Consider the following 25,514-nt stretch of genomic DNA (forward strand, 5'->3'; position numbering starts at 1 on the left):
TTTGTTTGAAATATGAAAAGTATAAAACAATTGACGTGCACTTCTATTTAAGTGTGTGTAGACTTTAGGCTAATGTGTTGCCTAGCAGTTATAAAGAATCTGGTAAGTGATTATAAGTAATATATATATATTCTGTATGTAATTAGACATTCCTAATGTGCTTTAACTGTAGTTTCTGTAGTTGAAGTAGCTGATGAATTTTATGTTCTCTACTGAATAGTCTTTGATAGACAAACAGAAAGCAAAAGCTAGTTAATCAGTTCTTGCTCCTGTGTTTAGGAAAGTCTAAATTTAAATTGTAGTCTAAATCTCAAAGATGGCAAAATAGTGTACAGAAATGCAATAAGGGTGGGGGAGTGTGTGGTTTGTAGACTTTTTTTTTTTCTTAATCCTCACCCCAGGATATTTTTCTATTGATTTTTTAGAGAGAGTGGAAGAGAGAGGGTAAGACAGAGAGAAACATCGATTGGTTGCCTCCTCTGCACACCCCGACCATGGCCCGGCCCAGGGAGGAGCCTGCAACTGAGGTATGTGCCCTTGACCAGAATCGAACCCGAGACCCTTTGGTCAGCAGGCCGATGCTCTCTCCACCGAACCAAACTGGCTAGGGCATTTGTAAACATTTTCTGAGTGTGTCATTTATGAAACCCCAGTATATTTTCAGAGGGCAGAGGAGGCTGGGCTGTCTGTCACCCTACAGAGGCTCCAGGAGCATCATTTGAAACCACTGTGCCATGCTGTCATTAATTAAATGGCAAATCTTGGGGCGGGGGGAGAAGGATAAATTATTCATGTAGCCTATTTGTTATATTTGTATACTTTATTGCTTATACGATAAACACTGATATGATTTTAAATCAGAATTGTTTGAATATGTAATAATCACACTACTAGTTATGTTACCCCATAGCTCTAAAATAGTCTTGTCTTCTTACAAAAGAAGCCTTGCCTGACTTTGCAAGATTATGATAACAAAGAGTACCTGAAAGCCAAAGCATGGAAGATAAGTTGTCGTATCACCTAGTCCTGTCATGATGTTGTTTCTCTTCCATGTTAAGGCGTGTAATGAATTAGAGAATAATAACCACTTGGAGAATAAGGACACACCAAGTGATCGTGGTTAGATGAGTCCACGCTTGCAGACAGGTGTGGTCCTACTGGAGCCTGGCTTGGGAGACTCACTGCTAAAGGGTTCAGGATTTCCTCTGTACTATTATATATGTACTGTGAAATAGCTCTGTGACCTTGGGCAAGTTCTTAAGGTTAATAACACGATTTAGCTGTAAATTATTCCGGTCAGTGGAAATGTTGCATATAAAGTATTTAGCGTATAAGCGAAATAAGCCAGCCAAAGAAAGACAAGTATCGCATGATCTCACTCATATGTGGAATCTAATGAACAAAATAAACTGTTGAACAAAATAGATCCAGAGACATAGAAGCATGGAACAGACTGTCAAATTTCAGAGGGAAGGCAGGGGTGGGTGGGAAGAGATCACCCAAAGAACTTGTATGCATCTCTGTATTACCCATGGACACAGACAATGGGGTTGTAAAAGCCTGGGGTGGGCTAGAAAGGGTTAATGGGGGGAAAAGAGGGACATATGTAATACTTTCAACAATAACATTTTTTAAAAAAAATAAGGTATTTAGCATAGTGCCAGCCACATTATAAATTACCAGTAGATGTTAGGCAATAGAACAATATTTTCTTTCAAAAGGAAATGTAACAGTAGGGCAATAATTGACAGTGGAGGTGTCATGAAGAAACACAAATTTGTTTCCTAGTTTGAGTGGAACTCAAACTGCAGCAAGGGTTATTTATTGTTTTAATTAAAGTAAATATTGGCCGAAACCGGTTTGGCTCAGTGGATAGAGCGTCGGCCTGCGGACTGAAGGATCCCGGGTTCGATTCCGGTCAAGGGCATGTACCTTGGTTGCGGGCACATCCCCAGTGGGGGGTGTGCAGGAGGCAGCTGATCGATGTTTCTCTCTCATCGATGTTTCTAACTCTCTATCCCTCTCCCTTCCTCTCTGTAAAAAATCAATAAAATATATTTAATTTAAAAAAAAAAAAAGTAAATATTGGAGGTGAGATGGAAAAGTTCCATAGTGTGGACTTGATGTTAACTATCAGCTGTTGAATGCTTCTACTTTTTGGATACTTTTCTTACCATTTTATCTAAAACAGAACCTTCATTTTTAAAATCTGAAAAATGAAAGCAGAACATACTATGGTTTTTCACCTTTGTTTTAAATATATTTTTATTGATTTCAGAGAGGAAGGGAGAGGGAGAGAGAGAGAGAAACATCAATGATGAGAAAGACCCCCACTGGGGATTGAGCTCACAACCTGGGCATGTGCCCTGACCGGGAATCGAACCTTGACCTCTTAGTTCATAGGTCAACGCTCAGCCACTGAGTCACACTCGAAGCCTGACCTCATGGTTCATAGGATGATGCTCAGCCAGTGAGTCACAATGGCCAGGCTTTCACCTTTTGTTTTAATAGTTATTGCTTCTCTACAGGAATGAGACCGTTTACAGACTATGCTCGCAGAACCTGTGGTCTGGAATGTTATGGGTTACTGAATATTTAGAATATTAGCAGTGGTTTATAATGTGGATATGAATTTGGGTATGATGTCTTTAGAATATGTGACAGAACATCATTATGTCAGTCATAATTCACTAAAAGCTTATTGTTTAGTGAAATTGTTCCTTTGAGGACACAAAATATGACAGTTCAGAGGCAACCTGAACATTTTACTAAAGGAATACAATTTTTAAGGGAATCTGAAGCGCAAGGTTATCAACAGTTATCTCTAACAAGGGATATTTGATTTTATGTCTGTTGCATGAGTTCATTGATTCTTTTATAGAAAAAGCCTAAAAGAGAAGTACCACTACAGGTGTAAATAAAGATAGTAAAATGTTTGCAAATAGATACCCTTGACAAGCTATGCAATGTCCTATACATCTGTGGCAAGATATGTAGACCTATTGAATTTTATTTGTGACTATAGGCCCGTTGCACAAAGAGATTCGTGCAGTAGGCCTTCCTTCCCTTGGCTTCCAGCACTGGTTTTCCTCCAGCACCCGGGACCCAGGCCTTCGCTCCAGCCAGAGTCTTCCGTCTTCGTCTTCGCTGCAGACTCCGGAGTCTGCAGTCTTGTCTTCAGTCTTATCTTTGCTGCAACACTCCACTCCCTTTGCCCCCCGCCCTCCCTCTCATAGCAGGCGTCCTGCCCCGCCTGGCCACTCTGCGCCTGGAGCAGCTGGGCGGCCTCCATCTTTGGCCTTCTAATTTGCATACTCACTCTGGCTGTGGGCTTATCGGAAGTATGGTCAATTTACATGTATGTCTATTATTAGGTAAGATAAGTAAATAAACTTACATCTTTAATCAAGTATAATCACCTCCCTTGGTCCGGTTAGCATAGAATTCCCTAATATCAACAGAAAAGAATATGATGTGAAACAGAGTGTTGTCTTCAATGCTAACATTTAGGGAATTTACTTCAAGCTTTCTGGTTATTTTACATATATATAATTTTGGATCTGTCTACCTAATTTTTTCACATCTTTTTTTTTTTTTTTTTTTTTTTCCCCTTGCTGGAGGACTTGGCACTGAGAAGCTCCACTCTTGCAGCGGTGTATAGAAGTACTTTTTTATATTTGTTCTGAATTCACTTAGTTTTCAAGACATACCTTTGTTCTGGAATTCTAAGTTGTTAGTGTACAATTCTTTAGTCATCTTATCACTAACATTTATTATTTTAACTTTTAGTGTATTAGAAGAGTCAGCTTACTTCCATTGTTATTCTTTCGTCCTGTTATTTAAATGTAATTACTAAAACTTTACAAATTATTTCCATAGTAAATATGGAATGGCTCTGTAATTTCATACTGAACATTCTGCATGAAATCCAATACTTAACAACGATGCCAGACAGAATATATGTACAATAAATGTTTATTTGAATTAATGAATTGCTCTAGGGCAGTTTGTGGTTATAATATTTTCAATATTAAGTGACCAAGCCTTCAGTACTGGTAATTTACTAAATATTCAGGTTTCATTTGAAGCCAGTAAACAGACCACTGTGCAATCCAGAGAGACCAGTTTGTTCACTTTTCTATCCAATAGTAATTTACTTTGACAGTTGTGTTTATATAGAGTAAAGGTTAAAGGAAAGGGTGTATTTGAGGCAATTACATCAATTGCTTTGCTACAATGATTTTCAGGTGCTGTTGCAAAAGGGGCAATTTAAAAAAGATATTACAAAATTTAGGCAGTTATTTTTTCCAGTTTTATTGAGGCATAATTGACATGCAGTAAATGGCACGTCTCAAGTATACTGTTTAATCAGTTCTGACACATATGTGCACCCATAAAACAGCAACCATAGTAAGAATAATGAAAATATTTATCACCCCCCAAAGTTTCTTTGTACCTCTTTGTAATCTTACCCTATGCCCCTCTGCCTCCATCTCCAGGCAACAGCTGATCTGCTTTCTGTCATATAGATTAGTTTGCCTATCTGAGGGTTTTATATAAGTGGACTTGTATAGTATATACTCTCTTTTTTGTCTGGCTTCTTCCACACAGCATAATTATTTTGAAATTCATCCATGTTGAGTATATCAATAGTTTATTCCTTTTTATTGCGGAGGAATGTGGATATTTACTGTTGATGGCCATTTGGGTGTTTCCAATTTCTGGCTATTACAAATAAAACTGATCTGAGCATCTATATACAAATCTTTGTATGGACATATGCTTTCTTTTCTCTTAGGCAAATACCTAGGAGTGGGATTTGGATCATATGGTAGGTGTATGTTTAACTTTGTAAAAACTAGCAAATTATTTTCAAGTTATTGTATCCTTTTACTTTCCCAACCAGCAGTGCATGAGAGTTCCAGTTGCTCCACATCTCTGTTAACAGTTAGTATGGTTAGTCTTTTTAATTTTAGCCATTCTAATAAGTGTTTAGTGATATCTTATTGCATCTTTTTATAATCCTCACCCGAGGATATTTTTCCATTGATTTTTTTTTAGAGAGAGTGGAAGAGAGAGAGAAAGACAGAGAGAAACATCGATTGGTTGCCTCCTGCACACACCCAGACCAGAGCCTGAGCTGGGGAGGAGCCTGCAACCAAGGTATGTGCCCTTGACCAGAATCGAACCCGGGACCCTTTGGTCCACAGCTGACGCTCTATCCACTAAGCCAAATAGGCTAGGGCTCTTACTGCATTTTTAATTTGCATTTTCCTAATGACTGAGTTAAGCATCTGTATATATAAAAGGCTAATATGCTAAGTGTCCGACTGTTCGACCATTCGACCAGTAGCTATGATGCGCACTGACCACCAGTTTATCAATTTGTTCTTTGATGAGTTATGCTTTTGGTATAATACTTAAGAAAGCTTTATCTAATCCTAAATCACAGAGATTATCTCCTGTTTTTTTCCAGAATTGTTATGGTTTTAGGTTTTACATTTTAGAAATACCATCTTTTTTTACTTAATATATGTGTGTGGTGCAAGGTGTGGATCAAAGTTCATATTTTTTTGATATGGTATCTAGTTATTCCAGCATTATTTGTTGAAATGACTGACCTCTCTTCACTGAATTGCCTTTGCACCTTTGTAAAAAATCAATTGTCTATATATGCAGGTCTATTTTGGACTCTATTTTGTTCCACTGATCTATTTGTCTATCTCTAAACTAGTACCACATGTCTTGATTACTGTAGCTTTATAATGTCTTGAAATTTGGTAATGATAGTCCTCCAACTTTTTCTCTCCCAAGCTGTTTGCCTATTCTAGGTCCTTTGAATATCCATATGAAGTTTAGAATCAGCTTGTCTATTTAAACAAAATAGCCTGATGGGATTTAGTTTGGCCTTATATTTCATATGTATGTCAATTTGGAGAGAATTGACTTCTTAACAATATTGAGTCTTCCAAATCATGAGCATGCTATTTTTCTCCATTTATGTCTTTAATTTCTCTCAGCAGTGTTTTAAACTATAGATCTTCATATCTTTTAGAGATTTATCTCTAAGTAATCCATATTTTTGGCATTATTATAAATGATATTTTAAAAAATTTCAATATAAAATTATTATTAGCATGGAAATACAATTTTGTATATTGATCTAATATCCTGCAGCTTTGACAAACTCATTAATTATAGTAGCTCTTTTGTAGAGTTCATTAAATTTTCTACATAAATAATCATGTCATTTTTTTTTACTGAAGACAGTTTATTTCTTCCTTTCTAATCTGGATGTTTGCAATATGTTTTATTGCACCAACAAGAGCCTATACTATACTGGATAGAAATGATGAGAGTGGACACCCTCATGTTGTTTCTCATCTTGGAGGGAAATTATTTAGTTTTCCACCAATGTTATCCAGTAAGTGTGTGTGTGGTTTCCTTTATCAGATTGCAGAAATTCTCTTCTAAGTTTGCTAAGAGTTTTAATCAGGAATGGATTTTGGATTTTGTTAAATATTTTTCTGCATATTAGGATGATCATATGGTTTTTACTATATGGTAAATTACCTTGATTGTATTTTGAATGGTAAACAAGCTTTCCAATCCTGGGATGAACTCCACTTGGTCATGATGGATTTATCCCTTTTATATACTTTTGGATTTGATTTGTTCAATTTTGTTGAAAAAGTTTTCATCTGTGTCTATAAGGAACATAATAGCCTTTTGTAATGTCATTATTTAGCTTTAGTATCAGGTTAATGCTGACCTCAGAGGATAAGTTGGGAGTTATTTCCTCCTGTTCAATTATCTGGAAGAATTTGTGTAGAATTGGTACTATTTTTTTACTTAAATGTTTGTTAGAACTCACCAGTAAGGGCATCTAGATCCAGAGTTTACTTTGAGAGAAGATTTTAAGACTACAAATTCAGTTTTTAATATAGATATGACTGTTCAAGTTATCTGTTGTTTTTTAATGTGTTTTGGTACTTTGTATCAAAGACTTTGTCTACTTCATCTAAATTATTAAATTTATTGCCATAAAGTTTTTCACAATAGTTCCTTATCCTTTTCATATCTGTAAAATCTGTGGTGATATTGCCTCTCTCATTCCTGATACTGGTATTCTGTGTCTTCTCTCCTTTTTTTCCTGCTTCAGTCTAGTTGGAGGGCTATCAATTTTATTTACATTCTCAAAAAAAAAAAAAAAAACCACCAAAAAACAAAAAAACCAACAGCTGTTGGTTGTTTCATTTTCTTCTTTATTTCATTGATTTTCTGCTCTGATCTCCATTATTTCCCTTCTTCTTCTGCTTACTGTATTGTGTATAATACTAATTATTTTTTCTTTTGCTAAATTTTTCTAACTTTATACAATATGGTTCTTTTAAGGTTTTGATTTAAACTATTTCTTCTCCAAGACAAATGAGAATATTGAGGCTCAGAGAAGTAAGAGAGACAAACAGTTAAAATGCACAGCCTTATATTCTTCTTCTTTATAGTGTAATAAACGCTGTGGTAAAGACAAGGAAGAGGACAGTTGAATAAGAAGAGGGCTTAGCATATAAACATAAAGGGATAGCCTGATGAGCATGGCTCAGTGATTGAGCGTCGACTTAGGAACCAGGTCATGGTTCTGTTCCAATCAGGGCACAGGCCCTGGCTGTGGGCTTGATCCCCAGTGAAGGGGATGCAGGCGGCAGCTGATGATCAGTGTTTCTCATCATTGATGTTTCTGTTTCTCCCTCTCCTTTCCTCTCTGAAAGCAATAAATATATATATATATATATATATATATATATATATATATATATATATACATTTTTTTTTTTTTTTTTTTTTTTTTAAAGAGTGGGATAAGGGGCCTCCTTGGAGAAGTTGATGTCTGAGAGATCTTATTTTGTTGAAGTCTAGGGTAAATCTATGCGACCAAATCTAAGTATTCTTAAGGTTTATTTTTCGCTGGCCTCAGATCTCCCTTTTGGTTGTGTATTCTGTAGAATGAGTTAGAATATTCCAAAAGTAATTCTGCATGCAGCTAATGCTCCCTTGGGTTTAATTGCCAAATATGCTTTTTATTTCTATTAAGTCTGTTTGCAGTGGTCATGGTAACTATAGCTGTAACAGTAGTGGCAGGTGTGGCTGACAGGATTATGTTGAATAGGAGGAAAATCTGGGGGTGGAATGTGGGGGATTGTTTAAAAGTTTACATCAGTATTTCACTGCAAACTTAATCTCAGTAATGAGTAATTAAACTGTCCCTTGTTTAACAAGTTATAACTTTTTAAAAGGTATTTTTTATTATTAAAAAGGCGTAATTCTATAATTATTTTACAAATGGAGTGAAACCAGCATAATCCTATCTAATAAAGAGGGAATATGCTAATTGACCATCACATCCTCACAAGATGGCAGCGCCCACAGCCACAAGATGGCTGCACCCCGTCCCCTCAGTCCCATCTCATCCAGCCGGAGTCCCCCAGTCCCCTCAGCCCCGCCGGGGGGTGGCAGGTGCTGTGCACCTTATCCAGCCGGAGTCCCCCAGGTCCCTCAGCCCCGCCTCATCCAGCCTCAGTTCCTCAGTCCCCTCAGCCCTGCCTCATTCAGCCTGAGTCCCCCAGTCCCCTCAGCCCCGCCTCATCTAGCCGGAGTCCCCCAGTCCCCTCAAAACTGGCAGTCGGACATCCTCCGAGGGATCCCAGATTAGAGAGGGTGCAGGCTGGGCTGAGGGATACCCTCCCCCCCCATGCACAAATTTCGTGCACCAGGTTTCTGGTGTAATAATATCATCTGAGCATCCATATTCCAAGGTTGAGTTTCTCTCCAATCTGAATCAAGGTACTATATTTAGGGATTTTGAAAATACATAACAGCTGTTTGCTGAGATGCACCACTATGGCTGGTGTTCAGTTGTAGGGAAGAAACAAAAGGGAGAAAAATAGAGGAATTATTTTCAAATGGGTAGGATGGCCAAGGGCTATGTAAATTATTTTAGTTTAATAATAATGACAACGTGAACCTGATCCTTTTTTAAAATTGTATGGTTGAAAGAGCAAGCTACTCCTTTAACACTTTGCTTCTCAACATTATAAAATCTTCAATTCCTTGATTTTGTAGAGGGGAAAACAACAATATAACTAAGCAGCTAGTTTGTGATAGTGCCAGGACCAGAGCCCAGACTCTTAAGTCAGAAAACTTGTATTCTAAATCTGCCCCCTTTATACTCCATGTAACCATGATTAACCTTACCTCTTCCATCTGTAAAATGGAGATGATAATGATATTACTTTTCTTTTTTTTTTTTTTAATCTTTATTGTTCAGATTATTACAGGTGTTTCTCTTTTTTCCCCCCATAGCTCCCCTCCACCTGATTCCCCACCCCACCCCATGCCCTTAGCCCCCACCACTGTCTTCATCCATAGGTGTAAGCTTTTTGTCCAGTCTCTTCCCGCACCCCTCAGAGAATTGTCAGTCCACTCCCTTTCTATGTCCCTGATTCTATTATATTCACCAGTCCATTCTGTTCTTCAGATTTTTTTATTCACTTGATTTTTAGATTCACTTGTTGGTAGGTATGTATTTGATGTCATTTTGTTGTTCATAATTTTTATCTTTACCTTTTTCTTCTTCTTTCTCTTCTTAAAGAACACCCTTCAGCATTTCATGTAATCCTGGTTTGGTGGTGATGAACTCCTTTAGCTTTTTCTTGTCTGTGAAGCTCTTTATCTGACCTTCAACTCTGAATGATAGCTTTGCTGGGTAGAGTAATCTTGGTTGTAGGTTCTTGCTGTTCATCACTTTGAATATTTCTTGCCACTCCCTTCTGGCCTGCATAGTTTCTGCCGAGAAATCAGCTGACAGTCGTATGGGTGCTCCCTTGTAGGTAACTAACCGTTTTTCTCTTGGTGCTTTCAAGATTCTCTCTTTGTCTTTGCCCTTGGCATTTTAATTATGATGTGTCTTGGTGTGGTCCTCTTTGGATTCCTCTTGTATGGGGTTCTGTGTGCTTCCTGAACTTGTAAGTCTATTTCTTTCACCAGGTAGGGAAAGTTTTCTGTCATTATTTCTTCAAATAGGTTTTCAATATTTTGCTCTCTCTCTTCTTCTGGCACCCCAAAAATTCGGATGTTGGTACGCTTAAAGTTGTCCCAGAGGCTCCTTACACTATCTTCATATTTTTGGATTCTTTTTTCTTTTTGTTTTTCTGGTTGGGTGTTTTTTGTTTCCTCATGTTTCAAATCTTTGGTTTGATTCTTGGGGTCCTTTGATCTACAGTTGAGTTTCTGTATATTCTTTATTTCAGACAGTGTATGCTTAATTTCTGACTGGTCCTTTTCCATTTTTTTGGCATTCTCATTAAGATCCTTAAAGGTCTCACTAAGTTCCTCAGCGGTTTTTAGAAGATTCTTGAGTAACCTTATAAATGTGGTTCTGAACTCTATGTCGTCCAGTAGTTTGCTTTCCTCCATTTCTGTCATTCGTGACATGTTTCTTTGTCTCCGCATTTTGCTGCTTCCTTGTGTTGATGGAGTGGCTTTGTGTGGTAGGTGACCTATAGGGGCCAGTAGCTCAGCCTCCCCAATCACCTGAGGTGGACGCCTTTGGTATACATACCCCTTTGTGGGCTGAGTGCAAAGTCTTGGTGTAGTTAAGCCTTGATTGCTGTTGGTACACTGGGAGGAATTGACCTCCAGGCCAATTGGCTGTGAGGACCCGCTGTGTCTATAATGGAAGAGCTGCTGCGCTGGAGACACGCTTATGGTGTAGGACTTGTTTCAGTGGGGCTTTGGTGCTCACTGAGTCTGCTCTTGAATGTGTCACTTATGGATGTGAGGAGTTAAAATCTGGTGTCTCACACTGACCACTAGGTACACTGGCTTCTGGATCTCCAATGGGGTGCAGGTCAGCTACTGTCTGAGGCCACCCAGCAGGAGCTACAGTGAGAACTACAGTTTTCTCCTCTTTGCTTGGGGTTTGGAGGTTTTGGAGCTGTCTGACCCGGGCTGCAAGTTTGCTAGGTTAAGCTGCGATAGGGCAGGCCATTCATATGCTAAAGCCGCTGCTTGGAGCTTGGGTGGGTTCGTAGATTGTGCAGGGCAGGGTCTCAGGGCGTGACCAGGCTAGGGTGTGGCAAACAGCGATGGCTGCCAGTAAGCTGGCTCTGTGTCTCCGACCGTGTCCCCGCGTCCTGCGCCCCAGCACAATAAACAATTATTCCTGCGCGCAGCCCTGCAAGCAAGCCTCCCTCACTTTCCGACCCCACGGCAGACAGTCCAGCTTCTCCCCGTAGGAGTTTGGGTCCCCCGAGTCTCCCCAGAAACTGGAGTTCGGAGTAATCGGGAGCTTATCTCCCTTTGGGTTGAAAACAGCAGCGCTCCCAGATGCCCGTCGCCAACCCAATTCGCGCGTCTCCGTACCTCAGCTTTTCAGCGCTTGTGCACCCCTCAATGCTGTTTGCTCTTTCCTTCTAGTTGTAGAACTTCCACTCAGCCAGCATTCCCGTGGTTCTGGGTGATAGACGTTTTGTCTTTTAATTGTAGTTTTGAAATTGTTGTTGGAGGCAGCAGTTTAGGTGTTTACCTACGCCGCCATCTTGGATCCTCTCGATAATGTTACTTTTCTTCAGGTTGTGATATAAATGAGAAAATGTGTGAGTTATCACTCATTAAATGTTAAATACTATTTTGCGTAGGGAATCCTTTTCCCCTTCTCAAGAACTCAAGGAAATAATTAAGGGTCATATGTGCAGATAAGAAGCTATTTAATTTAGAGTTTTTGTTTCCTAAAGTGATTCTACCTCATCCACTCCACCTACTTTTAGATTTATAAAAGCCTTTTTTTCTAATTGAACAAATGCAACTGAATTTCCATGCTTAGTCGTTGCTTTTAAATCTGTTAGCTTTTCAAACTTTGTAATGATGTGTCCAGCAAACAATATGTGCTAACACAAGTAATGCTTTCTCTCATGCCACACGTCTTAAAATTTATTTAATAGTCACACACTGTAAGATAGCACTTGGAACTGTGATTTTTTTCCTCTTTTGGGGGGCTTCCTGTTCCTTTAGCTTTCAGGTTACAGGAGGACAGTGAGGTAGAGAATGTTGAGTGAAAAAAAAAAGTCTTGAATCAGAGAGATCATTTGCATATCAGCTCCCTCTGTCTGAATTGCTCCCTCCCTCCACACCTCCCTATCCTTTTTCTATTTCATGCTTTAAAATTTAGCTACATTCCTTATTTCCTCTGGGGTCCCTTTGCTGATCCTTTTGCCCAGTGGTGTTAAAGTCTCCTTCTCCAAGGCTCCCAAAACACCTTGCTGTCATCTAGTATTCTTTACCACACTGCATTGAGATTGTCTGTTTTCTTGTCTATCTTCCTTACAAATCTTAGAGTCAGGGAATTGGTCTTACTTATATCCATATCCCAGCACCTGATTAAAGGTGCTCAGGGAAGTTGTGTTGTATAGGAAGCCTTGAGTTTGATGCATTCTGTTCAGAGAATAAGAATGTATTCTCTTGTTTCCTTTTCTCACTAAGGAAATGCTTGAGCTTTAAGAATGAGCTCCGGTTTTCTTAGTGTTGTTGACACCCTTTGTGATATTGCTCAGTGCTTGTTAGAGTCCAGGGCCTTTGAGGAACCTGGGATACATCCATGGATTCCTGTTTCCACTGCCGCAATCACAGCGGAATCTTGCAGTGATGGCAGCTACATTTTTGCATTTAAGCACACAGACCTCTTGGCTACACATATAGTCTGTTTTCAATGCCTTCACAGAGCCAATTCAGCAAAGCTGCAGTAATTTAGATGTTCAATTTGGAATTTATCAAAATTGAAAGAATAGCAATTTTAAAGAGGCAACTGGCCCCTGCTTCCCTTTCCTGCACTATAGAATAATAATAATATAGAGAATTACAGCTCTGTTGTACTCAATCAGGTGAATGGTTAACTTCCCTGCAGGTTTGTGTCTGGTCTCTGGATGCTGAAGCATAGAAACCATGATTTATTATTGGCTAATATTGGAAGAAAAAATAATGAAACCACATGATGATGTGACATGGATTAATATATAATCTGCCTAGTTGACGGTTGACAATGTTTTCTCAAAGGAAGCTCTTGAACCAGAGTGGGGTGGGGGGACCCTTAATTTTGACATTCATTTGTAATGACATACTATCCTCATGGTATAGAGTAGAGAGTGTTTAGGTGTGATGTCCTGAGTCAAAGCTTAACCAGAAAGACTGAATGAACATTGTCTATTTATTCAGATGGGGAGGAACCTATAAAGGCCTGATCTGCTTGAATGTCTGGGCTGAGCATATTTGCTCCTTCTTTCCCTTTTCACCACTTCTTAGAGTTTCTTCTATTCTCCTAATTTATTCCTGAAATTCATGTTCTTCAGATGCTGCTTAGAAGCAGCAGAGATATTAATGAGTGAATGTAAGTGAGGCTCAGTAGCAGATGCATGTCTGATATTTTGCTCTCAGCAGGATAACATAGGGAAGTTCTATTAGTTTATTGATCTAGCTGAATCTTAGCTTTTAAACATATCAATAAGTTTCATTATATGAAGACATTCCATGTGTCATAAAGGAGCAAAACCAAAAAAGAATTGTTTACTATTGGAAATAATATTATTTATATTATTATACTATTTATAAATTTCCAGTAGTAAATTTTGAGAAAGACAGGTTTTTTTTTTAAATGTAAACTTTTGAGAGACTCAGTAAATTTAAGATGAGATCTTATCTTTTTTTATTTAATTAACTCAAAGATGTAGATGCCCCATTCCATTTTCACTGGGTAGCTTTCTCAGGATGTGTGATCACCACCTATATGACATGGGCTTCCATGCTGAAGAGATTATAGCTGAATGTAGTTATCCTTCCCTTGAGCTGAGCCATATTTACATTACTACTTTTGTTTTCATTATGAGAATTTAGGCCTGTCTAGGTGCTTTCTACCAGTGCTTTTTATTGGTCTGATAGTTAGGGGTGGAGGATGTGGATGAAATTGAAATTTAATGTCATGGAAATCAGCTAACTTTCAGAAAGTAAGCAGCCTAATTAAGAATGAAAAAATGAATCAATTTTTTCTTTCCTCTGTATCAAAATTACTGAGCTGGAAGAGACCTTGAGAAGTTGTCTTAACCCTAAACCCCCTTGCCTAATTTAGGCCATGTTTTAAATTAGAGCCCAAAGAGGTGTCTCCTGTATTCTCTTTCTTATAGAACATGACATCTTTCTTAAAAGGTCAGCTGTCAGAAGGAGTGATGTTTACTTTAAAAATATCTTTTTATCTGTCAGAGTCTGAAATATAGCTATGGCTTGATTAGATGTATTGTTCTTTTATAAACATTTTAGATTTGTGAAGAAATAAGATGCTATCCTTTTATTAATGGAAACTAGTGGCCCGGTGCACGAAATTCATGCACGGGGGGTATGTCCCTCAGCCCAGCCTGCACCCTCTCCTATCTGGGACCCTTCAAGGGATGTCCGACTGCCCGTTTAGGCCCGATCCCAGTAGGATCGGGCCTAAACGGGCAGTCGGACATCCCTCTCACAATCCAGGACTGCTGGCTCCCAACTGCTTGCCTGCTTGCCTTCCTGATTGCCCCTAACCGCTTCTGCCTGCCAGCCTGATCACCCCCTAACCACTCCCCTGCCAGCCTGATTGATGCCTAACTGCTCCCCTGCCAGCCTGATTGCCCCTAACTGCCCTCCCCTGCAGGCCTGGTCACCCCTAACTGCCCTCCCCTGCAGGCCTGGTCCCCCCCCAACTGCTCTCCCCTGCAGGCCTGGGTCCCCCCAACTGCTCCCTTCCCTGCAGGCCCTGTCGCCCCCAACTTCCCTCCTCTGCCAGCCTGGTCACCCCTAACTGCCCTCCCCTGCAGGCTTGATCACCCCCAACTGCCCTCCCTTGCATGCCTGGTCCCTCCCAACTGCCCTCCCCTGCTGGCCATCTTGTGGTAGCCATCTTGTGTCCACATGGGGGCAGCCATCTTGTGTGTTGGAGTGATGGTCAGTTTGCATATTACTCTTTTATTAGATAGGATTATAGTCTAGTTATGTTTGAAAAATAAGTTTTGGTTTATTGTAAGGGGTAAAGTTAGAGTGTTCTTAAAGAGTGAAGAAATTACAGAATGTTAATTGCTGTCATTCTATCTCTTCATACTGAGAACAAAAGCAAATGATTGTGAAATATTTCAGTGGGTTGAACCTTAAGTTTTAGCTTACCTTTCTCATTATTATAAGAAGCACTTTGTCTCATTGCTATGGAAACAAATTTAAATTATTGAGTTGAAAGTTATAATGTAGATCTTGATACAGATCTGCTGTGAAAGGTAGATGTTGCAAACTAAGAATCTTAATGCTACTCCTACAACTATTTTTTTTTAAAAAAAAAACTATTGACCTTGCACTTGTTGTGTGGTAGGTACTGTGTTAGAGACCTAGATGCACAAATGAAAAGGTAAGGTTATTAACTCTAGGAGCTCAGATTCTCATGGACAAATAATAAACAGATACATGGATTAGAGCAGGACTATTGGTAGAATGTCAGTATGTGCAAGGTGCAATGGGAGGTGTTGCAGAAGGAATGCTTGAGGTAACTTTAAGGATGTGTGAAATTTGCCAGATAGACAGGGAGGTGGGATGAAGATGTTCCCACAGAGGGAACTGCATGGGTAGGGGCTAAGAGCTGAAGAGTTATTTTAAAGCAGTTTTTAAAAATCACTGTACATCTGCTTAGCCATACTGTTAGGAAATATTTGGAGGATCTTACATTTTTAAATTTATGTGTCGGTTGAATATAGACTCTGGAATCAGCCTGCCACCTGCCCCACTTGACAGTATAATTTGGAGGTATTTAACCTCTCCAAACCCCATAAAGATTGAATGAGAGACTGTCTGTGAAGGGCATAGGTTAAAGTTTGACATTAATAAACTTTAAATAAATGTGAATTGCTTTTTAACTGCCCCAGTATTACCATTGTTCATTCTAGCTGGCTGATAATTTTGAGTGCTTTTGTAACCGTAGAGTTATTATATAAAACATTTTCTATGTTTGCTGGATTACAAATTTTATTGTAGTACCCCACTGAATACTTACCTACTATGTGCTCAGCATTGGGCTAGGACTCAGTGTGGAGAAGTATATGTAGCTCCTATCGCTAGGCAGCTTCCAACATAGTTGTAAAAGAAAATGGACAAATATGAAATAAAGTAAGTGTGTTATATGGCTATCTGTGTAATTGCTCAGTATATTAATTAAAATAGTATAGTTGCTTGTATGGCCAAGTTATTGTTTTCAAGTGAGTCTAGGCATGGGATACCAGAGAGAGGACAGAGGATAGAGATAGCAGTTAGGCAAAATCAAAGGAGCCGAAGACTTAGGGAAAAGAAAACAAACAAACAGAAAATCCTTTCTGTGTGGTGAACCTGCCTGGTGTAAAGGAAAGCAGTTGCCCCTGTGGGGTGATTCCAGGGCTGCCACCTAGAATCTCTCTCCCATTCACATTTAGATAATTGGAATTACTTCATTTTGCAGAGCCACTAAGATCAACCACATATCTTCTCCTTTTAGAATTAATAGATTTATTATATCCTTTCCTGATAGTGGTTTTTGATCAGATAGATATAAGGAATGAACATTGGAAATAGAATAGAGGTGGGTTGCAATTGAGGGGTGTGGGGGGGGTGTGAACATACTAGAAGACAGACTTTTTTTTTGCTCTCTAACAGCTCTTCTACAAAATGTTCAAGAAAAAATACTGAATGACTGCTTTGTGCCGATTTCTCTTCTAGAAACTAGGGGTAGGTACAGAGATGAAAAGATGAGCTCCTCCACTTCAGTGATCTTAAAATCTTATGGGCAGATTAAAAGATAAATGTAGTGCATGTGGAGTGGCAGTTACTGGAAAGGAGGGTGCAGAAAAGTCAATGGTAATATCCTGCAAAGTGCACTGGGGAGGGGGCACAGTAGGGTTGTTGGGAGCTCTAGAAGACACACTTTCTGTTATTGTCTTCTCCAAGTGTCCTATCTCAAGTAGGGACAGCAAACCCCGAGTTCTCGTCCCAGACATCAGCCATCTCTGCCTTCTGTTCCCACCACTGCTTTTCCTCCAGGTAGCCCTTTACTTCACAGGATCCAGGTCATAGCAGTGGAATGCGGTGCTTCCAGGGCCAGAGCTTACTGTTCACCTGGCTTTGGTCTCGTAGGCCCGGGCCATACACTTCTCTGAGCCCTGGATTTGCAACAGCTGCTGATTCCCATGCTGGATACTATGCAGGGGTAGGACTAGGGTGGGTTAAAGAACATCCAGGAAACTATAGTTCCTGTGTCTTCAGTTACCCACATCTGTATTGCTCTTTCCTAAACAGTCCAAGTGATTGGAATTTTCTGACACACTTGAATCTTGAATATTTGAATACAATGAAATGTTAACATTCAATAAAAAGTACTGTAAGAAGAATAGGTTGAATTTCATGATAAGCTTTAGTTCATTTAACAACCATTGATAGAAAATTTCTAAATGCATAGTAATGGCATACTGAAGTATGCATGGAGAGAACTTAGTGTTGATGGATAGCATAATCCTCTTATTGGCTGTACACACATGAGCTGTGGAAATCCGTATGTGAGAAATGGCCATGGAAGCAGTCTGCTGGGTAACTTGGTGATCTCCTAGAAGTTTGAGAGGACATTTAAGGCCTGTACCTTGAGGAGGTTACTGCTCTCTCCCCTGGAATTTGAGATTCTGCATGCATTTTATTTTTATTTTTATAAAGAATAGCCAATTTTCTCTGGTTCAGTTAGAGTCTGAGTAACTGCATTTATTAATAAATTTGGTATATTTTTGTTTTTTCAAAATACTTTCATAACAATAATAGCAGCAACCACACCAACAGAGAAAATCTTTCCCTCATCATCTCTACCAAATACAGTAGCTTGGTATTTGAGGCTTTTAAAGCCAAAAGTCTTAGTGTTTGTCATTTACTGGAAGAAAACGTGAATGTATGATAATCTGAAAATTGTATAATCCACTGTAAACTTTGTACCACATTTCTACTTTATTTGATTAATCTCTTTTTCTGTTCCTGGCTTGATTTAAATATAAAAATTATTGGAAGAAATTGTTTGCTCTTTAAAGGATTTGAAGAGTCACTAACGGTTTAAATATAATTTATTCATTGTTTTCAAAAATTCCTGTAAAAATTAATATTTTCATACAGGAAGCTGAAAAAGCAGGCTGTTCTAAAGGAAGCTAGTGTGTAGTTCCTTCCTTTCTAAACTTTAGGGCGAGTGCTTTTCCTCACTCTGAGTTCAAGGGCTTAGTTTACATGGATGATAATAAACTGAACAGCACCTGCCCCTTAGTCATAAAAGAGAGTATCTTAAAGCTGCTGAACAAACAGATGTACTCAGTTTAAGCTTTTGAAATGCTCAAAGCATGTGGTAAAAAAAAATTTTTTTTTCAAAATGAGTAGTGTGAGGAAATTAAGTTAAAAGAAAACATAAGCCAAGGGGTCAAGTTTGGTACCGGAATTGTGTACATTTTAATTGCAATTCTGTCATCACTGTAGGCACTGTTACTTTGAAAATTTGTCCTTGAAAACACATAATTGTCAATATTTTTCCAAAGAAGGATTTGGCATATTTTATTGTGGTGTTGTTTTCTTTTTATCTTTTTTTTAAAAAAAAGGTGTATTGCAACTCTTGGGAAAAGCAAGAGAAAACATAAACAATACTTAATACTTCTGTTATAAAATTATTCAGTATTATCCAATGATTTTATTCAGGCAGCTCTTAATAAGTTCAAATAGTTCAGAACAGTTCACTCTAAATATCTGTTTTAATATGGATGCTTGGTCAAGTCCAAGGATCTTGGTAAAGGCCTTTTTGATACTGGCAGAGGAAATGAGATATCCAAGTTGTCCATATTTATTGCAAATTACCATGCTTGGTTTCCATATAATATTGGAAGCTATATTCGTGTTAACTTATGTTAAGGCTCAAAGTTCTCTAGAAAATAACCCAGAAACTCCTATTTTACTAATGAATGTTGTCTAGAAAAAAAATGTAGACACCCCACTAGAAATATAATAGACTACTTTTATTATCAGCCATGTTCTGTGAGCTGATAGTATGAAGATTACCAAATACTAGTACAAATTCCAGCCTTTGCCAGGGAATCATACACATGGCTCAAATTCTGTTACTGAGTCAGAATAGGAGCGGGAGAAGGAAACAATAAGGGTCATTATGGTTTGCTCTTTAATCTCAAAATCATTTTAATAATCCTTAGAGAAGGGTGTGTGTCTTATTTACTCTATTGCCTTTAACTTACTAGAAATTTCAAAACAGTGTCTGGAGACATAGCACAGTCTGAGCTGGGCTCCCCATGAAAGGACAAGGCCGGCTTATCTTCAGGAAGGCCCTGGGGTAGAGTCTGCCCAGCAACTTTGAAGCCCTGATGACAGAGAGTTAACTCACCTGGACCAGATATGTGCAGAGGCCAAACTCAGGTGGTTAGTTCCATAGTGCAGTTTTCATTGGTGGAAGTGTGGCACCTGAGGGTCTCAGTGAACAAATAGGAGCTTAAATAGGTCTAGACCAGTGCCGCGGCTCTCGAGCCACTGGTCTAGAACAGTGGTCGGCAAACTGCGGCTCGCGAGCCACATGCGGCTCTTTGGCCCCTTGAGTGTGGCTCTTCCACAAAATACCATGTGCGGGTGCGCACGTACAGTGCGATTGAAACTTCGTGGCCCATGCACAGAAGTCGGTTTTTGGCTCTCAAAAGAAATTTCAGTCGTTGTACTATTGATATTTGGCTCTGTTGACTAATGAGTTTGCCGACACTGGCCTAGAAGAAGCCCCATGGTGTGGTGGAGGGAGCTCCAAAGGCAGACAGGAGACAGTGTTCCAGTCTCATCTCTTAGCAGCTTGCTTTGTGACTTTGGACAAATCACTTCACTTCTTTGGGCCTCTGCTTCCTCATTTATAAAGTGGGTGTGCTGGATCACATGATCTCAGAGGCCCCAGCCCTTTCCAACCACCAGACCTATGATTTTAGGAACTTTACCAATGTTGCACTGTGCCTTCCATCTTGTAGCAATTACACTGCCAAGAACTTGATGGAAATTGATCCAACTATGCTGTTAGTCATCAGGTTCTGTCCATTTATCTCTGGTAAATGTCTTTTGTTTTTTCCTTTTTCCTTCTCACTATCTCCACACTCAGCAGGTTCTCAATATACTTGTCAGAATGATTGCCTCACCATCTTGCCTTCTACCCTCCCTGCCCTCAATCTGATCCAGTTCTTATTCCAAGGTTAAATCCTTTCTTTCCATCCCATCTCATCCCATGCTCTGAGTCCCATCTTCCTTAAATACTACTTTTATTGTGAGCATTTTCTTGTTCAGAAACCATCAACCTACACTGTGTGGCTTTTAACATACTGTGTAATCTTGTCCCACCCTATCCATCTAACTTTGTATTCTATCACCATCCAATGCACCCTGCTATGCAATAAGACCAGTTTTATTACTGTTTTTATCATAAGCATTCCCTATTCTTTCCTACTCATGTAACTTGTTTATTTTGTTTTTTCATCTGGAATACTATGTTTTTCTTTTCATAACCTATACATTTAACAAATTCAGAATTCAAGGAAGGTAAGATAACTGAATAAAGCTCTACACATCTGACATGGGAGTGACAGAGAGAGGGGTGGAGTTAGCCATAGAATGAAGGGAAGAACATTTGGGACCCAGGAGGGAAGGACAAGTAAATGTTAACCTGCAGGGATTTTGAGTCACAGAGAAAGTTAGTTAGTTTGTTGTTTTTTTGTGTGTGTGTGTGTTTTTAATTGAATTATTGGGGTGACATTGGTTAATAGAGAAAGGAAGTTTTAAAGACCCTTCTCACTCACATCAAGTGGACTTTGCCCTCCATAAAATAGGAACCAAGTTCATCTATTCAGAGTGACTGGGATGGGGTTGAGGGTATTAAGGACATGAAGAAAGTAAAAAGTTACCACTTGCTAAATACTCTGTTTCAGTATCACTTATTTGCTTATTTGTATGTTACATGGGGGTAGAGATTTCTTTCTGGATTATTATATCTTTACTAGAGGCCCAGTGCATGAAATTTGTGCAGCCGGGGGGCAGGGGGAGGAGGGTACCCTCAGCTCAGCCTGCACCCTCTCCAATCCAGGACATCCCTCTCACAATCCTGGACCGCTGGCTCCTAACTGCTCACCTGCCTGCCTGCCTGATGGCCCCTAACTGCCCCCCAGCCAGCCTGATCACCCCTAACCGCCTCTGCCTGCTGGCCTGATCTCCCCTCACTGCCCCCCCTGCCAGCCTGGTCACCCCCAACTGCCTCTGCCTGCCGGCCTGATCGTCCCAAACTGCTCCCCCACTGGCCTGGTTGCTCCCAACTTCCCCCTCACTGCCGGCCTGGTCGCCCCACACCTGCTGCTCGGTCGTTTGGTCGCCCCTCACTAACCCTCCTGCCGGCCTGGTCGCCCCATGCCGCCTGTTCAGTCGTTCGTTGGGTTGCGATGGTCGCTTAGGCTTTTATAGAGATAGATTTTTTAATAATGCTTTCCCTCCTGCACCTAGAATAGAACTTGGCAAATATTTAGTGAATATCTGTTGAATATGGGATGGATGGATGAAGGGAAGGATGAGCAAACAGGTACAGGAGGCATAAAGGGGAAGGAAACGATGTATTCAGAGGAGGTTGTTTCAGAATTCAGGTTCTAGGGTGGGTCTAGGATGTGAGTGTTATTGTGGGAGCTGGAGAGAATGAGAAGGTTCCTGTTGTTGAGGAAGTTGAATTACTGGGACACTGGATTCCTTAGAGGGAATTCCAACTCCTCCAGCATGATGGAAGAGAGAAAAACTACAATTCACGCTCCTGTAACTGGAATTTAGGAAGGACTGGGTGGCAAATAGATGACTAACAAAAGTTGGGGGAGGAGATGGTTTAACAAAAATAAATAGCAGATTCACAAAGAAACTAAGTAATAGTTGTGAAGTGTTGCCTCCCTTACATCAAGCTTGATCCCGCCCCCCCGCCCAGTTCTCCTAGGTACATTTAGTTAAAATGTGCTAACACTGTGTGTGTGTGTGTGTGTGTGTGTGTGTGTGTGTGTGTGTGTGTGTGTTTCAGAGAGGAAGGGAGAGGGAGAGAGAGATAGAAACATCAATAATGAGAGAGAACCATTGATCAGCTGTCTCCTGCATGCCCCACACTGGGGATCGAGCCTGCAATCCAGGCATGTGCCCTGACCAGGAATTGAACCGTCACCTCCTGGTTCATAGGTTGACACTCAAGCACTGAGACATGCCAGCCAGGCCTAACACTGATTTTTAAAAGTCTGATATTCTGGTGTGGGATAATAAGTATTCACCAATTAAAATAGTTGCTGTCGATGGCTAGTTCCTTCAGATATTTGGGGTAGAATACTAGCATTTGCTTTTGAAGCTGTCATAAGTTCAAAATAGAGGGTATGGTTTATACTGATATATTTGTGGTTGGAAACTTTAATGTCGCCAAAATCTTTCCAATTGACATCTGAGTATCTCAATTATGTTTCTGGTCAATTTATTATTTTAAAACACCCTGCCAGACCACAGTGCTTTACAAAGTTGGCAGCATATTACTGATGACCTAAATTATTATTCAAACTCATTGTAAGTGTTCTAAGTGTTTCAGTATACAATTACCCATTTTGTCCATTGCAGTGCATTTTAGGTGTGCTTTATTGCACAGAAGGGTTATTTCCCTCCAGCCCAAATAACCCACAAAATAAATGTTTAAGTGTTTTAAACTCCACTCCCTAGATTTATTTTATTTTTAGATGCAAAGCACCTTCCAAAACATCAGAAAGTGTGGTCCAGTTTCCATTAGGGTTTCTTCCGGGTAATAACGCCTTTCCAGGCTACACTTGAAGTTGCATTCCACCATGATTCCGCTGGCTCTGAGCTTCCCACCTTCAGCTTTCTTTCAACCATTATTCCCTCCTATTCTCTGGTTTTCCCCTGTTCTGCTTTGCTTCAGTTAAGTTTCTTTCTTTCTAGTCCCTTCAGATCAATAGTTTCTAATTATCCTTTAGGTCTCAGTTTCAATATCACTTTCTCAGAGAGATATTTCTAGATTCTTTCCTTTCTATCACATTCGATCTCTCTGCTGTATTTAGTCATCATTATGGTTTCCCATTATAACTTTTATACCTTATTGTAATTATACGCTTCATGTTTGTGTGCCCCTGTAATACAATCCATAACCTTGAGGTCCCAGGTCTATCTCATGGCACCTACAATCAAACATTAATACTTGTGCCTTAAAATATTCACACAAAATATGATAAATGTACTATAAATAGCTTCAAGTCCGTTCAGGTTCTGATTTTGCTGCCACACAACTCTAGTTGGGTTGGGCCACTGATGAATTATAAAGAAACATTTAAGTTTGGGAGTTTGGGGCCTTTAGAATTACTAGACAGAGGACCATGGTAGGCACACATCTTAGTGGAATGCTGTCTGTTGAAGCATCTCTTGAATGTCTTTCTCCATCCTCAGAACCATCATTAGGTCAAGCCACAGCTGTTACCTGGATTGCAGTGTGTCCTCCTGTTCAGTTCCTTAGCAGTCCATTCTCCAGAGTGAATGTCCTAAAACAAGTTTTGGTTATGTCACTTGTCTGTGTACATCCTCTCAGTGGCTTATATTGCCCAAAAGATAAAGTCCACATTTCTTAACCTATGGTACAAGCGCTTTATGATCTGGGTTGTTTGCCTCTCAGTTCTTCAGTAGCCACTCCCTACTTTTCCATTGTATGAACATATCTTTCATTTCATAGTCCTACTTGCCTGTTAGCTGTTCCTTCTGTCTGGAATAGACCCTTTATCCTTCCTCCATCCTTACATCCTTTTCTATCTTATCTATTTTTTGGGTTTTGAATTAGATGTCACTTCAAGGAAGCTTTTTCACCCCAGTTCTAAACTAGATGCCCCACCTTTGTATTTGGTCAATAACTTATACTCCTGCTATATTGTGATGTAATTATGCCACTAATTCTCTAGAGAAGGTTTCTCAATTTTGGCATTATGGACATTTTTTATATGCTTACCTAGTGACCTGACGTTTAATACTGTCCTCTGACACTTGACCTGCTTGCCTCTGGTCTTTGACCTCTAATACTCGCCCTGCTTTTGAGAGTCAATTCTAGGCATGGTTCTAAATAACTTATACTAGGTTTCTCTACTTTGGCATTATTGACATTTGGGGCCAGATAAATCTTTCTTGTGTGGGGTCGTCATTGTAAGCATCATTGTAGGATGTTTAGCAGCATCCCTGGACTCTACCCACTGGATGCCACTAGTACACCCTCCCCTACCCCATTGTGACAACCAAAAATGTTTCCAGACATTGTCAGATGTCCCCGGGGGACACAATTACCCCTAGTTGAGATCCACTGGTCTAGACAGAAAGTTATTTGAGGCAGAGGCTATGCTGTGTGGGTCTTCATATCCCTAGCTTGACACACATGGGTCCCCTTAAATGTATTGAATTAAATTGTTGAATAATGTGGGGATGAGGGTACTGGACAGGAAGGGCATGGATAGATGGACAGATGAAGAGAGAGGTAGATTAGCTCTCTCATGAGGTGGGTATAAGAGAATATATAGCAAGTGCTTTTTGAGGGGCTGAGCTACCACACACAATGGGCTCAGATTCCGTTCTGCCTCTAAATGACTACTTTTGCCTATGGTGCCATCCCCCAAGGACTGCTTTCCTGCCCTAGAGCTGCAGGCACAGAATTTCCTGATTGCTCAGAGACTGCCTTAGAGTCAACGAGGAAGCATTTGTTAAGCACTATGTAAGTAACACGTACAGATATAAATCAGAAGCAGTCCCTGCCCTCGAGGTGCTTTGGCCAGTGACAAAGACTCTGGTGGGTTTTGTCTCTGTCCACAGGGCCCTTCAGCCTTCCCTTCCTGGCATATTTCTGTTTCTCCTATTCAATTGAGGTTATATTAGGCCTTTCTACTGTGTTGTCCTATAACACCTATTCTTTTCCTTCATAGCATTTTCACAATTTTAATTATATAGTTTTTCCTATGTTTATTTAATATATTCATTGAGACTAAACTCTGAGGAGGAAGGGAAATGCATGTTTTGTTCATTTATGTTTCTCTAGCTGCTGGCATAGTAACTGGCACCTCGTAGGCATTCAATACATAATTTATATAAAAACGAGAATGCATGTGGTATGCCCTCCAAGAACCCATGTTCGAGTGGAGGAAACAGTGTATACTTATTTGCCAAGTTCTCCATCAGCGAACAAGAAAGTACAGTGTTGAATTTGGGAGTAAAATGAGAGAATAAATTGGGCTACAAGTATCTGAGTTGACTTTTTGAAAGAAAAAAAATAGAAAATATAGAAGATTAGGGAAAATATAAGTAAAAACTACTCATAGCCAAAGGCTCAATATCAGGAGGCA

General features: G+C 39.8%; 1 protein-coding gene across 4 annotated transcripts in view; it reads left to right on the forward strand.

Moving 5' to 3' along the window:
* MRTFB (myocardin related transcription factor B) overlaps window positions 1-25,514 on the forward strand; it is a 307,130-nt gene that overhangs the window by 119,641 nt on the left and 161,975 nt on the right. For 2 of the 4 annotated variants that reach the window (XM_080680360.1, XM_080680357.1), the window contains exon 3: window positions 426-527. The exons of the other annotated variants lie outside the window; for them this stretch is intronic. In XM_080680360.1, the coding sequence (XP_080536486.1) occupies window positions 495-527 (33 nt within the window). In that variant the 5' untranslated portion in view covers window positions 426-494. The remainder of the gene's footprint in view (window positions 1-425; window positions 528-25,514) is intronic. 4 annotated transcript variants of the gene reach the window in all.

Source organism: Plecotus auritus (assembly GCF_963455305.1).
Source record: "Plecotus auritus genome assembly, chromosome: 7".
Classification (NCBI taxonomy): Eukaryota; Metazoa; Chordata; class Mammalia; order Chiroptera; family Vespertilionidae; genus Plecotus; species Plecotus auritus.